At 31.2% G+C, this 16,769-nt stretch overlaps 1 protein-coding gene across 1 annotated transcript; it reads right to left on the bottom strand.

Annotated features, from left to right (window-relative positions):
* Window positions 1-7,666: 7,666 nt before the first annotated feature.
* Window positions 7,667-15,132, bottom strand: LOC111633119 (40S ribosomal protein S10-like). The gene is made up of 3 exons (XM_023377654.1): window positions 14,986-15,132; window positions 8,883-9,240; window positions 7,667-7,842 (listed from the first exon to the last, which is right to left on the bottom strand). The coding sequence occupies exons 2-3, from the start codon at window positions 9,199-9,201 to the stop codon at window positions 7,682-7,684; spliced, it is 480 nt and encodes a 159-aa protein (XP_023233422.1). The 5' UTR covers window positions 9,202-9,240; window positions 14,986-15,132; the 3' UTR covers window positions 7,667-7,681.
* Window positions 15,133-16,769: the final 1,637 nt, after the last annotated feature.

Below are 16,769 nucleotides of genomic sequence, written 5' to 3'. Positions count from 1 at the left end.
TGTGGTTACTGTCTGTCAGAGTTATAACTTTATGTAATCTTGATGTTTCTTGTTTTTTGTGGGAAACTCCCATAGTGTCTGAATTTGTTTGTATCAATAGTAGAGATTAACTACAGTCAATCCCCCTATAACACTGTTGATAATTCCATTTTATATGAATTCCATGTTGTACGAATCACTTAGATTTTACAAATACGTGTGCTGGGCTGTGAATGGCTTGCGTATTTGTAAAATCTAAGTGACTTGTACAACATGGAATTCATATAAAACGGAATTATCAACAGTGTTATAGGGGGGTCGACTGTATATTAGTAAGGCTATGGCCATCTTCTTTATGAGGAAGAGTTAGTCTTTCTACAGATGATTTCAGGTGATATTGTTTATGCTTAGTAAGTGTTCTTGTTTTCCTTTGAAGTTGCTCGAGATCTGTGCATGTTCAGTATATAACTCCAAAAGAATTAGCAAGTACAGGGACAAAATAGGTATTAATAGCTTTAATAGTATGTTTTTGCATTTAAATGTGTTTTTAGTACTGTTCTGGTATTCCAGTGTTAACCTTTTTTTATCTGTGCACATTCTGTAAGTTTGGCCTGTTGGAATCCTAAATATTTGTAAAACTTGCCCTTTTCCATGGATTCAATTATTATTATAATTAAAATAAAAAAGTTGTAAATGCAAGCAAAGTACAAGTATTTAAAAAAAAATAAAATTGTAAAATATTTTTGTGATATTCTTTAAATAAATAGAAAATTTAATTTTCAGCAATAGTTTATAACTCTTTTGCTTGCTGCACTGCCATAAAAGCTATTCAATATCAAATCATTGATACTGTTATATTAATGTGTATATATCTGATCAAAGTTTAATAAATTTGCACAATAAAAAAAACTATTGTGTTTTATTTGTGATTAACATTATTGTCATCAACATTACATTCATTTTCATCATTTAGTAAAATATGAACTGATTTTTATCATCATTTTCTCACTATCCTTTCTACATCTGCCTCAATTTTAGGCTAAAATCTGCTGGTCCCTGATAGAACATTAAACAGTATGTAACTGAAAAATGTTGTGTTTAAAAACGTTTTACTTATGTTTTAACCATATCAAACACTATTTGAGAAAAATAAAAGTGGCTTGGGATATCTGCCACAGTCAGTAGTATTTAGTAGTTCTCTATGTTTGAAATGTCAAAGTAGAAAAGCATGGTTTCTCAAGTCAGATTTAGTAACACTAGGAGTGAGTTTATCTAACCGTTTGCCACCCATAAAAACAAATCCACATAAAACAGATCCCACCATTGTGGTAGCACCATCTGTTATGATATTTTATTATTAATTATTATAAAATAGCAAAAAGCTAAATTTTGCCATTTTAAAGGTAGAGACGAGTTTTATATATATATAAAAATGTAAAGGTTCATGAGTAAAATCTTCAAGACCATGTCCAGTTGAAATATGAAATGTGACCATCTCTTGACCTTGACCTTTAAGTACCAAAATTTAATAGTATCAATACTCCTAATATAAAAACCTCCTTGTAAAATTTCATAAATTTATGACAGAGAACAGGAGTTATTAAGCTTCAAAGTGAATGAAAAAAATCATGCCCCCTTCCACACACAGTAGCATCCATACATACAGGAAAAAACCCTCCTATTTTTTTTTTTTTGCATTTTTCAACATTCAAGGTCCCGAGTACAAAAATGGAAAAACTCTTTGATCATTTTTTGACTGATCACGAACTATACTTTCCCTCTGTTATATATAGCAACTGGGAAAGTAAAAAGAACTAAAATGCCTTCAATTACATTTAAACACAGTTTTTTAAACTCAATTTTATATGATATTAATATCAAATAAAATTTCAACAATCAATAAATTAGGCTGACATAATTTTACTATTTTAATTATACAATATAATACAATACAATAATGTATAAAAATTTTGAAAGCAATTGAATTTATTTATTTCAGAAAAGATTTAATCTTATGTATCTATGTGTAAAGGTGTGGGTTATAAAAGAAAAAAACATCTGGCAACATCAGAACAGAAGCTTTGAGATCTGGCAACACTGAAACAGAAATTTCAAGAAGGTGAAGAAGGAAGGACCACATGTTAATGACAGAAATCAAGAGGCGGGAAAAAAACTTTACAAGTCGACAGGATGAAACCAAAGAAAAGGATAACTTATAGAGATGATGAACTGTATTTGAAATGGATTATTAGAAAAGAAGAGGATACGCAATCCCTGAAAACATGTAAGCCTAAAATTCAAATATTCCGGGGCAATAATGACATGCTTAAGGTAGAAAATTGGGCAAAGAGATTCAAAACTGTGGCCAAATATATGGGTTGGAATGAAAAGGCTAAAATAATGTTAATGGGAGATTACCTAGAAGATGAAGCCCTAAATTGGTACAGTGAGCACTTGGACAATCAAAGTTGGGAAGAATTAAAACCGACTTTTGTGGGAAAATTCGGATTACAAGCCACCGAGTCTATCGTGGATTTCGTAAGGTTAAAGTATGACCCAAAAATAGGAATAAAAAATTATTTTGAAGAAAAAAAAGGTTAGGAAAGTTATCACAATTGAAAAACTTCCAAATAATACCGCTAATGATAGAAGGGTTACCCCGAGAAATGGCGGAATATTTCGTAACTATAAAACCAAAAACTTGTAGAATTTTATGAAACAAGCCTGAGAATTGAAGAAAATTTAAAACAAAAACGAAACAATAAGTTCACAAGGAGTAATTTTGTTTATGGGATGGAAGAATTTAATTTGGAACACAAAAGAAAGCCAAACGCTTGTAAGATTTGTGAGAGTTTGGAATACCAAAATAGGTTCCATTGAGCTCAAGACTGTTGGAATAAGTGAAAATTGCATGAACGAAAGGAAAAAGTAAATCTCGCAGAGGTCAAAAACAATGAAGAATGAAGCAAAAGTAAAAAATTGGAGACAAATCACAAGGAAATGAATCATAAAATAGAAAAGACAAACAAGGAAAGTGTTCAGGAAAATGAATTAAATGAAATCAAAATTGAGGACACAATACAAAATGGCCAATTCACTAAAAGTATTAATGAAAGAAACAATAACGATACAAATAAAAATGGTTCACAATATGAAAAAGGAACAGAAATGAACAATATTGAAGATTTAAATGTGTTGAAAGACAGAAATTGAAAAGTACAAGAAATGTTGAGAGAGACACTACCAGATGAATTATCCAATTCAGATCTGAATGTCCTTCAAGATAATTCAACAAATTTTATCTGTTTGACAGATAGCAGCAAATGTTTGAGTAAATCGAACTCTATTCTTCTAACAATGAGTATTTTAATAGGAATCATCATCGGTCTGATGACAATTGTAGGAATAACAACAAGATTATCCATTTACATTTTCCACCACTGGAAATTGTGAAAGAAACCACAAGACAAATCTAGAACCTCGAAAATAGATAGAGTAGTTAGTTTTACAACACAAAGACCTGTCAAGAATCGATCTACAAAGCGAAGATTGAATCTACGAGAAGTAATGGAAGAAAATGATTCCCCTGTAAACACTTGGATGTAAAACATCTGGCAACACTGAAACAGAAGTTTTGAGAAGGTGAAGAAAAAAGGACAACATGTTAATGACGGAAATCAAGAAGTGAGAAAAGAAACTTTACATATGTATGTACAGTATATTCAAAATATTTATAAGTATTCTACATTTTATCAATAATATACAATTGATCCTTTGCGTTAGAGAGCCATATTCATACTATTATTAGTATTCAATAGAAAATTTATACTCCATCACATCGAATTAAAACAGATTCGGGGTTAGAATTCAATGTTTAGGACGTTAACAANTAGAGCTGTACACCGCTTTAATTAATTTCAATTCTAGTTAAAATTAGTAAGGTTGAGGCCAAAATAAAGTACACTGTGCCAAAACAAAGATTTCAGCTTTCCTCCAAAAAATAGAAACTTATTGAAACTACTACTGAAATTCATCACAAGACAAAGATGGCTACCGATGAAATTTTCTGTTTCTTTAAACAAACGTTATACTAATTTTAAAAATAAATATTTAATTTCACTACAGAAATAATTACGAATTGTTTACTTTACAATTATATGACCTGGATTAGTTTTCTTGTAGTAATTCAATTCCTTAAGTGTCATTCCCGGAATCACTTCAAGTCATAAACCACGTAAAATAAACATAATATTAAAGGGCATCTATAAATACCTGAAGAGTTTATCTTTTTAATAATCTCTTACACGAAAAAAGAATTTTTAAATGAGTAATCGCCAAAGATGGACGAAGGACGAATCCAAATTTGCATAACACACCGAGCATGGATTCAATTTCTCTATCGTCGTTGATATTCTACACTTGTTCGAGCTGACCATCGAGATGGATTCAATATATTAATCCATCCTCAATGAAAATCCCCGATGAGTATCATATTTTCACTTCAAATTGCAGCATACTTTATCCTCTTTCATTTTAATTTATATAACCTATGAGTTATTAACTACTGCAGTGTTTGAAACTTGTTACTTTTAAACTATTCTTACAAATAACAGAATTAAATAATACATAACAATGAAAAATCAATCAAAATGCATTGCAGTATGCAAATTTCAAAGGTCTTATGCTAAAAATAAAAGAAAAAACATGGCCTAAGTATGTACTTCAAATTTCATACTGTAATTTACATAATTCTTAAAAATCAATCAAGTAAATGCTTTTTTTCAGTAAATTTTTGAAATTAATAGACTGTTTTACTCAAACTTATCAGTCTTTTCCCTAAAATCAAAATAGAATATTTTGGAAAAATCTAGTGCCACTTATAGAATACATTAATTTTTAATATTCTGGAATAGCTGTAAGAAACAGTACATATGGTCCCAAAAAGAAATGCAAAAGCTTTTATGAGACACAAGATTTCTCTCATTTTTAGTAAAATTATACCTATTTATTTTATTATAAGCATTTGTTTTCATATTACATACTGTTTGTAGAAAAATGTATTGTTCATTTGTTATGTTCCTATTATTGATTACATTGACAGGAAAACTGCATGAATATTGAAGCAGCTCTAAAGAAGGGGCAAGGCAAAGTTTGCACACATTCTAGAACAATTTAAAAAACAAAACATTTTAATATGTTAAAAATCAAGAAACCAAATTTTCTCTATTTACTAATATTTTGTCCATTTTATAATCATCCACAGCTTGCAGCAATACAAACAAGTAATAAATTAATTTTAAATTTAATATCATATGTATCTATTACATGGTAAAGATGGCATTGAAATATATGAAAACGTTCAATAAAAAAATAAGTTTTGTTTCTGAGTTTTGGTCTTTTAAATCACAACACATTTCCAAGTTTCACAAATTTTCATATTTAAATAGTTCAAAAATACTAACTTCCTTATTTTAATATTTAAAAATATTACAAATTGAAGCTAAATACAAATAAAAAATTTGATGTCTTCACACATCCTTCACAATCACAGGAACACAACATTAGCAGAGTTGATCTTTCCTTTGACGCTCTTCTCTGCTTACGTAAATTTATAAGAATATGTAAAGCTTCAAATATGTAAATTGATTAAAAGTCAATTTACATATTCAAGCTTCAAAGGAAAAGCCAACTCTGTTCATGTTGTGTTCCCATTGTTGTGAAGGATGTATGAAGAGATCAAATTTTTTATTTGTATTTATTCTTAAATTTTTAATATTTTAAAATTATACAAAATTTATGAATTTTTAATTAAAATTTTTACAATTACTCAAAACATAAGTGTATTTGGAAACAGTTTGGAATATCTCATACATAGTATTGCTTACAAATAAAACTTAAATTTAAAAGCTGAATTAAATGTGTGAAAGTAATATTAGACACCTCAGAAGTAAAACAGATATTTAGTTTTATATTTACACAATTAAAGATATTTGTTATCATAAAACTGTTCTGATGAAATTAAAAACAAAATAATATCTAGATAAATACCAAGTAACACAAAAATCTTATTTATAATTAACTTAAGTACTATTCCTCTACTATCTTAATTAATTTTAAGTTTAAGGGATTGATTTTGTATAAATCTCAATGGTTATTCTAACACTTCTCACTTTATTTGCATCACCAAAATTATTAAATTATGAATTTTGTAAAGTTTTCAGTAGTGTGTGTATGCAAATGATAATTATAAAGCTGTCAAGTTCAAATGCATTAGCTGTGTTGGTTACCTATGATCATGGAACTATTGTATTATAAAATCAACAAAAAACTGGGTATACTTATAAATGAAAAAATGGAAATTGACTTAGTTCATCTTGTTAATTGTTGTATTATAAGTTATTGGAATGTTTTCCCCCTTTTGCAAAGTTCTTTTTCTCTACTAATCAGGATAATTAAAACAAACTATATTTTTAAATTCAATAACTATTCTTAATTCGTTTTGCCACTGCTTTACATATAGTTCATAACTGACAAACAGCTCATTTAACCCCCCTTTTTAAACAAAGTTTAATGCTGTGTGTTTAATCTCACAAAGCATTTAGCTAGAATTTACAAATAGAGTACTAATGAATTGAATTAGTAAATTTAGTAAATTAATATTAAGAGAACACTTTCATACATAATATTTCTATCTCTTAAGTGACTAAATCACAAAGCTTATTATTATGGGCTGTCATAATTTTCATATTTTATAGTCACACGAAGATTTTACTTTAACTTAAATATATAGAAATACTAGCTGTTACCCGCAACTTTGCCCATAGAGGTTTTGCAAGTAAACCCCATTTATATTCAGTATTTCAACAACCATAGTAATTGTTATATAACACCTACCACTGAGAATCAAACGAACTATTTTCAATTTGATGAATTTTCTGGAACGTTTACAATAGTTCTATAATCGAACCGATATTCAATAACAAATTCAAATTTAAAACGGTTCGAACATTTGGTTAAAAAATCAAAATATATAAAAATATTTATAACAATGTCTGAAATGTTATCAATTTAATACACCTAAGTACTCAATGAAGACTGAACGTAGTTGAAAACAAAAAATCGCATCTAAAATAGTACACTAGAAGCTGTTCTTCTGGTTAAGCCTTAATGCTCTCCCTCTCCCCTCCCGTGGGGGAATTTTGAAAAATCCCTTCTTAGTGTGCATTTTCACGACGTACTCTAACTGTGTACCAAATTTTACCTCTTTAGGTTCAGCGGTTTGCTCTGGGCAATGATGAATCAGTGACTCAGTCAGTCAGGACAAATAATTTTATATATTTAGATTTTGTAAACACAAAATTATAAATATTTTTTTCAACACTACAATGCATTGTTAATTGTCTAAGATGTGTCAATTTGTCTTTATTAAAACCACAAAAATAATATATTTATAAAAGTAGGAATAACTCCAACTAGATTTCTTCGTATTTATTAAAATGGAAAAATGAATACTTTTAGAATAAGAGAAGTAATAAGTAACTTTACATAACAAAAACAGGCAATATTGAAAAGTATTGATATGTTTTTTCCTCACTTAAACTATAAGATATCATTTGTACAATGCTGTGTGTGTAATTTTATCTAAACAAAGAGACCAATATGTAGTTTAAGAGGAGATAAAATCTTACTTTTAACTAAATCCTTAAATTCTGTTAAAAAATGAACATGGTTTAAAAATGCTTAAATTTATAAGAAAAAGAATTATTCTTATAATAAATTTGATACATAAAAAGAATTTCATACCAGGAGCTCGTCGATAAGATTCTCTATCTGCTGCAGACTTCTGTACTTGTTCAGTTGGTGCTAAAACAAAAAATAAGTGAAAAGCATAATGATATTAATATTAAAAAATTTGAAAAACTTAAAATTAATAGCTTTGATAAGTTCATAGCCTATTGTAAATTAACTTACTTGTCACTTTACAATATATATATAATAGTCAAACCTTGTGTTTAATTGTTATCTTAAAGATCACAATTAGTTTTACACAATTTTGCCATTAATGTTATTATATAACAATATATACTGCCAGATTTTTAAATCAGGCTTTGATAAGTCAAATTATAAAGATTTGTAATTTGGACTAAACAAAGATGGTTAATCCATCATCATTTATTTAAAATTTAATAATTAGAAATAAACAAATTTACTATACATTGAGCTTAGTATTATATGTAATTATATTATAATGGCACACAATGCAATAAAAAATATTTGAATAGATGAATTTTTTTATTCTGTATTCTACTTGTTACAATGAAGTTTACCTTATATAAAAAATTCCACACCTCAATATATTATATACTTATATTTATTTCTAATTTACTTTGTGTACACTATAATTGTTCTTTTCATAAATTTCATTATAATGTATTTTTTTGATGAAAGAACACTTCAGGATGCCTTATTACAGAAAAACACGGGTCATAAAATGTTTTATAAATACTATTAACAAATTAACAGTATCATCAAAATTAAAATTAATATATATATATATATATATCTCAATGAAAATTACTTTTAAGATCCTTATATTTGCCAACTAGACTAAAGTACAGATAACATTTGAACATGCAGTTGTTATATATTACTGCTATTACATCAGTTCATTAGCAAATGTAAATGCTTATAATAATTCACTGTTAAACAATTTTTAAATTAAAGTATTATGAATGACAATCATTAAATGAATGTTCTCTGAATAAATAGGAAAGTGATTATTATAATATTCATTTATTTATTTACAAATTATAAGTAAAACAAGAGTATAATTTTGAAATATTAAACCACTTAAAATTTTTCTATTCTTCTTAATTATTTTTAAATTATTAAAAATCACATACCTCTTAATCTTTGTCTTCCTGCTTCAGGTCTAGTTTGCCTCTTTAATGTTGATGGAACAATTTCAGGAGGCAAATGAAGAAAATCTCTAAGATACTGGATCCCTTCATTTGTTAGATACCAATAATAATGACGCCAAGCAAATTGCTCTTTGACCAAACCTCTCGATTTTAAAGATTGAAGAGCTTTAATAACATGCAGATTAGGAACATTTTCTAAATCTGGATGTTTTGCTGCATGAAAATCTTTTTTCGCTACCAACACGCCTTCTTTGAACAAATATTCATACACAGCAACACGATCTTTTTTTGGCATCAACATTTTAAACTTTATATGATCTTGAAGTACAAGATAATAAATCTGAAATAAAACAATTTTATGTAAAATATATATGATATGAGAATACATTTTCTTTAATAAAAAAGATTATTAACACAAAAAAACATATACAACTGTCCCTTGATAATCAGACAGGTACGGGACCAAAGGGGTGTCGGATTACCAAAAGTGATTACATATTTGGCATTGTTTCGCTAGCAGTAGCCTACAATATTCCCTACTCCAACTGTTCGAACAGAACTGCTCACAGAAAACACATGAAATGTGTGTCATTGTGTAAGAATTGGGTGGGGAGATTCATGTCACGACATGCCTCTGTGCAAGCAGACACGTAATGGGGACAGGTACCTTGATGGGAAGTGCATTGGACTACTGAGCATGTCGGATTACAAAACATCAGACTATCAAGGGACAGCTGTACAAGAATTAATGCTGAAATTAATAGTTATATATTATTTTTATTTTATTTTAATTATAGTACAGTCGACCCCCCTATAACGTGCGTTCCTATAACGACAATTCCTATAACGTAGCGAAAAAATTGTAGCAACATTCTTATAAAGTACCTCCTATAACGTCATTTCGCGACAAGATTGATAGAATCTGGACCAATAGTGGATGAGCAGCCGAACTACTTTCCTTTGACCCTGCGCCACGCTACGGAGCGGCTAAATTGAGTTTGCTATCATCTGTACAGTATTATATATAAATTAGGTACTATACATATAATTATATATTAATTATATATAAATTAGGTACTGTATATATAATTATATATTAACTTAATTTATTGTAACTTTATTATAATTATATACATGCTTTCTGCCGCCTGGCAACACGCTACCGAGATTTTAGGCTAGTAAGTTGAGTTTATTATCGTCTGTACAGTATGTAAATTAGGTACCGTAAGTCTAATACAGCACTAATTTTATACATTTCTTGTGAAAGAAACACTTCTTATTCAACGGCCATAAAAATTATTTATATTAATGATGTCTCCAAAGGTCAAGTTATTTTTCTGCGAAAAATTCGTTATCAGAAATCGCGGCCGCCGTTTCGTGTGCTGTTCCGCGACGAAGACAAGCTTTGAACAACAGGCGTAGTCGAACGGTACACACTCGGTAAGTAATCCTATAATTTTTTGTTTATAGCATAGTTTATACAGATTATTCCCAAAAAATTATACGTGTTTTGGAAATGTTGAGTGGAATTAGTCTAGAATCGGTTAATTTTATAGAAGAAAACCTTTCAAACAACCTTAGTCCGTAAAGTTCACACCTATCGGGCTGCGATTGGCTCATGTATTTAATCATTCCTACAAAGTAAAATTCGATTAGCGTGGAACGTATCTAAGCGTTATAGGGGGTCTACTGTACATTTTTGTTATTAACTTTATACTACTAAGACTGCCATTCAAAGAGACTTGGGGCCATATTCTGATCATCGTCTCTCGTAAGCCGGTCGCTGATTGGCTAATCATTTGTTTACATCTTGAGAGATCATCGCATCTCTCTAAATGCGATTCTGAACAACTTTTTCTCTCTTTGCTTCTCTCATTTATCAGAGACAAGCGGATAGTTGTCTTTTGACCAGTCTATTGTCTTTTGCCTCAATTTCATTATATTCAATATGGATGACTGAATGCTACTCGCTCTGTACAATCGTAATAGAGAAGGTTCTCTACTCGGAAAAGAATATTTCCGGAGAAAAAATGCTTCTGATTTTTTCCAATGCCTACTCAGAATAATCACTGATTCCATTTTTTTTTTTAAATTATCCTACATCAACTACTGAACCATCAAATATGATGTTATTCTTACTTAGATAGTTAAGGAGAAATTAGATGGTAATATTTCAAAAAATATCTAAGTATGCACGCTTTTCTAACTTAGGTTATTAAAATTTTTATTTGTTAAAAGACAATTCGACATTACAATCTGTAAAAATGTAAAGACACCGATTGGGGGGGGATTTTATTCCCTACCATCGGGATGGTCTAGGGTCTAAGAGTATGTGGGTGGCGGTTTTGAGAGGCAGCAAAAGACAAGTGTTTTACAGAGACAAACCATTTATTCTTGATCGAAATTTCTTACATATTTTTAGAAAAAGGTCCTTTGATTCAAAACTTGAAGATGTCTTCAGTCCTATCGATTGGATGACTGATGTTTTTCTTTGGTAAAGCTGGAGAGGAGCCCCGGGGCAATGGCAAGTTAAAGTTCGGAGGCGAACAGTCACAAGTTAATGCCGATCAGAAGCACCAAGGGAGGACAACGAACACAACAGGTGTCTGGTGAAAGTCTTAGTAGAAGCCTCATTGTCCTTGGAATTGGTGTTTTTATAAGTTTTTCGAGATCAACTTTTTGCTAATTGGACAGACTTTACATCATTGCTTTCTAATTGGTCTTCCACTCGTCTCCAGGTGTAAATGGAGCTTTGTAAAGTTCGCGGGAAAGGTCGGCTGGAAATGGCCTATCCGACACCATCTTTTAGAGTCTAAAAGATGGTGATTCTCAAACTTTTTCGATCCACCGCCCCCTTTGTTCCATAAAGTTATACCCAACGCCCCCTAAAAGGATTGGAAATATTCTTAGGAAAACTTTTCTATGAATTTCACACTTTGTGCCCTTACTGTACATTGTTCTCATCATCTGGAAACCATTAAACGCAATGTTTCCTCTTATTAGCCCCAATTTTGCTTTGGTCACCGTTCAATACCATGCCTCTATCATAGATCTATTCATCGCGCCAGAAGGGGCGTTAATGCTTACTTTGAGAAATGCTGAGCTAAAATAAAAGTCAATATGTTAGAAATATTCAAGTTGTGACCTTCAATAAAAAATATATAAAATGTCAACATTTCATATATATTCAGTCAAATTTTTATATATAGAATTTGTCTGCCGTCGCCCCTCTATATTTCCTTAACGCCCCCCCAATTCTCTTTGAGCCTTCTACTGCCCCCTGAAAGCCTCCAGCGCCCACAAGGGGGCGTTATCGCCCACTTTGAGAAATGCTGTTTTAGACTCTGATTGCGTTTAATAGTTGACTATGACACTTACACTCATTTTGATATTTTTTCTAGTTTCATTTTGCTTTCTAAACTGCGTCTTAACTTTAATATTTTAAATTTTCTTTTTCTATATCTAAAATTTTGTTTTTCCTTCTACTCTTTATGAGCGCTGACGTCAAAGTCCGGTGTCACCGATTCGACACTTATATAATTTGTTTTCTTGACGGTTTAACTTAACAAACTTTTACATATATTTCTTTTTTTTTGGGGGGGCTATTTCCGGGGCCTCACAAAAAACGTTATAAAACAAAAAACAGATTCGTCAAAATTATGTGCTTTATTTGAACACGTGCTTTTCTTGCCACGTAATCTATGATTACGTACTCTGCATTTTCAAAAATTTTACAATTTCGTCGGTTAAAATCCTATACTGTGTTGCATGCACAGATAACCCGAACATGTATAATGAAGCGAATAGAATCGTGATGTCAACAACAAAGTCAAGATCATTACGAACGGTCAGGATTGCCACTGTGTATGAGAGACGAATTTTGTCTCTCGCTTTGACGTCATTCATCGGTAAAGAAGAGACAACAGATAAGTGGTCAGAATATGGCCCCTGGAATTCTGACATCAGTTGTCCTCCTGGATGACGTGAAACCACATAGCAGCTGCAACAGTCAACTTCCTTGCCATCTTTGTTTTGGAGTATCTGAACACCCACTGTACAATCACAACATGGCACCCAGCAACTTCCAATTCTTCCCTGCTTTAAAGAAGGTGCTGGAAGGAAAATGTTTCACTGCCAATGCAAAGTTGAAGCTGCCATACACACATTTGTCTGTGAATGCAACATGGACAAATGTGCATACAGCATATAATATGCTCATTTTTGGACCCATTTTGCTATTGGTATCAAATACACCTGGACCTTTCCATCATGTCTTGTTTTTCGTTTCCAATGTAAAATCATGTTAACATTGGCAGAAATGGCCTTAGATAAAGAAAAAGAAGTTATTTTAAAGAAAGTTGTTCTATTGGAAGAAATAAGGAAAGGAGAGAGCATTATAATAACAGAGAAATTATGGATTTCTTTTAGAATAAGAGAAGTAATAAGTAACTTTTCATATCAAAAACAGGCATGCTATATTCTTTCATTCACAATCCTATATTCGCCATATTGTTCACACAGTTACTTTTTAAATTGAAACATTTTCGGGTTAATGTCCAGATACGTGGACCGTCAAGCCGGATGCACACATGCGGCGCGGCAAGGAAAAGCGGCAGAATGACGTCACTTTTTCTCGCCACAGAAGTCGATTTTGTGCCGCTTTCCTCGTGCCGCAAAAGTTGGTTGAATTCTATCTTTTGCGGCAACGCCGCCAAGACGCGTTTCTATCAGCCAATAACAGTTTGTCTCGTAGTCACGTGAGAAAATACAATCACGTGGTGTTTTAATGGCGGAAAGTTCGAGGCGGTTAACCGAGATAACTAAAATCAGAATAAAGAGGAAAGGATAACAAATTTAAAACAAATTCTACACAAATAATCATATATAATTTAATTCAAAGAACAAAACAACCGAATCTTACTCGAAATAGTATTCTTTATCGAGAGATCTTGATCCACGAATAAGTCTATTTTGTACACCAGTTCTTTCTCGATCCAAAAAAGTATCTCTAATTCAAATCTTCGACAAAATCTTTTAGCTAAATAAAGCGAGTCATACAAAACAAAATTTGTAAACACGTGGATAGGGACAGTGTGTAAACACGTGGATATCGTTCGCCATCTTGAATACTGAACGCATGCGCCGAAATGTAAGCGGATTGCCGCTTGTGTGGTTGTGCTGCNGTCATGGCGCCTCATCGCTGATTCCAGCAAAGAAAAGGAAACAGTAGGGACGCACGTTCTAACCTAACCTAGCCTAACCTATTCTAATAATATAATTAGCATAATTATTACCAATAATATAATTGGTAATAATTATGCTAATTTATTAGAATAGGTTAGGTTAGGTTAGAACGTGCGTCGGCAGTTGCTGCGCCGCGGCAGCGTCGGCGGCTGTCATGGCGCCTCATCGCTGATCCCAAAGCAAAGAAAAGGACAGTGGGGACGCACGTTCTAAGCTAACCTAACCTATTCTAATAATATAATTGGTAATAATTATGCTAATTTATTAGAATAGGTTAGGTTAGGTTAGAACGTGCGTCGGTGCGTCACGTGACACGTCTGCAAACCGTCTGGTTTCGAGGCTGAAACGAAGTGCCGCCATGACGGTCCACGTATCTGGACATTAACCCATTTTCGTACTCTTCCATATATGAAGCAAATTTCATCCAGCGATATCAATATCAATTCGAAACAATATAAATATGTTAAAAGTAGTTAATAAAATTGTAATTATATTCAGGATTCGAATTTTCATGTTTTCACGTGTCATTTACTCCTCGTCTCTTTTTCTTAATTGAATCATGAAACACATTATTGTGAGACGATTTTAAAACTTTAAGGATAACTTACAAACTAAAAAATTAAATCAAGAAATTATCAGCACGTGGTTCCCTTTTTCTGCCACGTTGAAATTAGGCTTAATCACAACTTTATAATTTCGTTACTACTTCTCAGTTTTACTTATATATTCATTTATTTCAACGTGTAAATTTAATTAAAGCGCAAATAAAAAATTTTGATTACATTAAATTAAAAATTTAAGATAAATCAAATAATAAAAATTAACAAAAGAAATTACATACCAATCTCACTTCTCACGGAAACTAACAGAAAAGGGAATTAACAGTGTTGCCAGTGGTCTGCAATACCCGATTCTAGCGTAGCGAATTTCCGCCCAATTCCCGAAGTTCTATTCATGGAAATCCATGTAAATCCAGAAATCTGTAAATTATTCTGCCATGTTTTATAGTAAATAATATATAATATATTTTTTAAAATCATTAAATATTTATTTTACTTTTACAGTTAAAATTAGATTGGTTTCCATACCATAAAAGCAATGCTGATTACAAAACAAAACTGTAACTTACAATGATATAATAATTTTATAATAAAAATGAGAGACCTGACCTTATTAAACAGAATAACTTCATCTGAAAAGTTTGCTTAGTTTGATGTTATAAAACCTTTAATATTGACCTAATTATTAAGTTTAAAATCATATTGTAATAAAAATAAGTTTTTTTTTTCATCATTAGATTTTCGAAAAAAATCTTTTTGAGAAATTTATGTATTCTTTTTACGCCGCCAAATTAATATTACAAATAAAGTACTAACGAATTGTTAATAATGATCAGCTATATTTCTTGATGGAATTTTAATAAGAGAGGACCTGTATTTATCAGCTGCAGTTTCTCCTCGTTTTTGCATCAAGAAATGATTGGTTTACTTTTTAAGCATGTCCCTAAGAGGTTGTGTATAAATTACGACCAAATTTTTCTTAAAATTTTAACTCCCCTCCCCCATTATCTAAGTTTGTTCAAGTTTCCGTAACCCTTTCTCTCTTCGGATGTCTAACACATGTCAACCACCCTCAAAACCTTTATGTATTTTATTATAAAGTGATAAACTGAGTAAAATTTAATGAAATAAAACGGACATTTATTGAAGTTCAACTTCTTCCCTCCTCCTTGTCCGACTTATCATTACCCGCTCTCTCCCTTCTAATGTGGACGTCGTTTATGGACAACCCCTTATAGGCCCACAATGGAGCGGCCGAATGGCGAGGACATATTCATACAAACCACTACCAGAAAAATTTCTAGAATTTTTCGACCCATCTGGATTCGATTCAAGGTCCTTCAGAACGGTCAGCTGACACCTTAACAGCTTGGCCATTCGGCCACCCATCTGGAAAGACAGTAGATAAAAAAGAAGCTGTGCCTAAAGCCCTAAACGCTCATTTGTTAGTAATAAATTTAATATGAAATTTAATTTGTTTTTTTTTTTTCATATTCTCTTGCGTGCTTCCTTGTTTTCCCATGAAAGAAAGATACCGTACATTTCATAACAAATATTTCCGCAATCGAAGAAAATAGATTTTGCATAATATTTAATTTTGAAAAAGGGAAGCCGAAAATAGAGATTTTATTATTCCTGTTGTTCATTTCACAAAGCATGTAAATGTAAGTCAAATTACTGGAGTATCGTTGTCAACAATTAAAAACATTCGCCGAAAAGCTGGCAGTGAAAATGAGCAAAATTTTACTTTTTCGATAAAGCGTTCAAAGAAAGATATTCTGGAAACAACGGCATTAGATGACTTTGATTATGAGAAAAACAATCCATAGTTTTTACGTCGGAGAGAAAAAAGTCTCATCAATTCTCAAATTACAGCCCCTCTTAAAAAAAAAAAAAGTAAATTTTCCGTGGAAGAAAAAGACGTATCACATAAAGTATCAATATTTTTCTTCTTCCGAAACAGTGCTTCTACACCTAAATATTGTTTTCCGTATTTGAAAAAGATTACCCTTACAAATAGATCAGTCTTCATTGAGTACTTAAAGTGTTGTTAAGTTATGGCAAC

Source organism: Centruroides sculpturatus, unplaced genomic scaffold (assembly GCF_000671375.1).
Source record: "Centruroides sculpturatus isolate CEXI.00-Female unplaced genomic scaffold, Cexi_2.0 scaffold835, whole genome shotgun sequence".
Classification (NCBI taxonomy): domain Eukaryota; kingdom Metazoa; phylum Arthropoda; class Arachnida; order Scorpiones; family Buthidae; genus Centruroides; species Centruroides sculpturatus.
The sequence above is the reverse complement of the archived record's forward strand: the minus strand, read 5'-3'. Positions and strand labels throughout refer to the sequence as shown.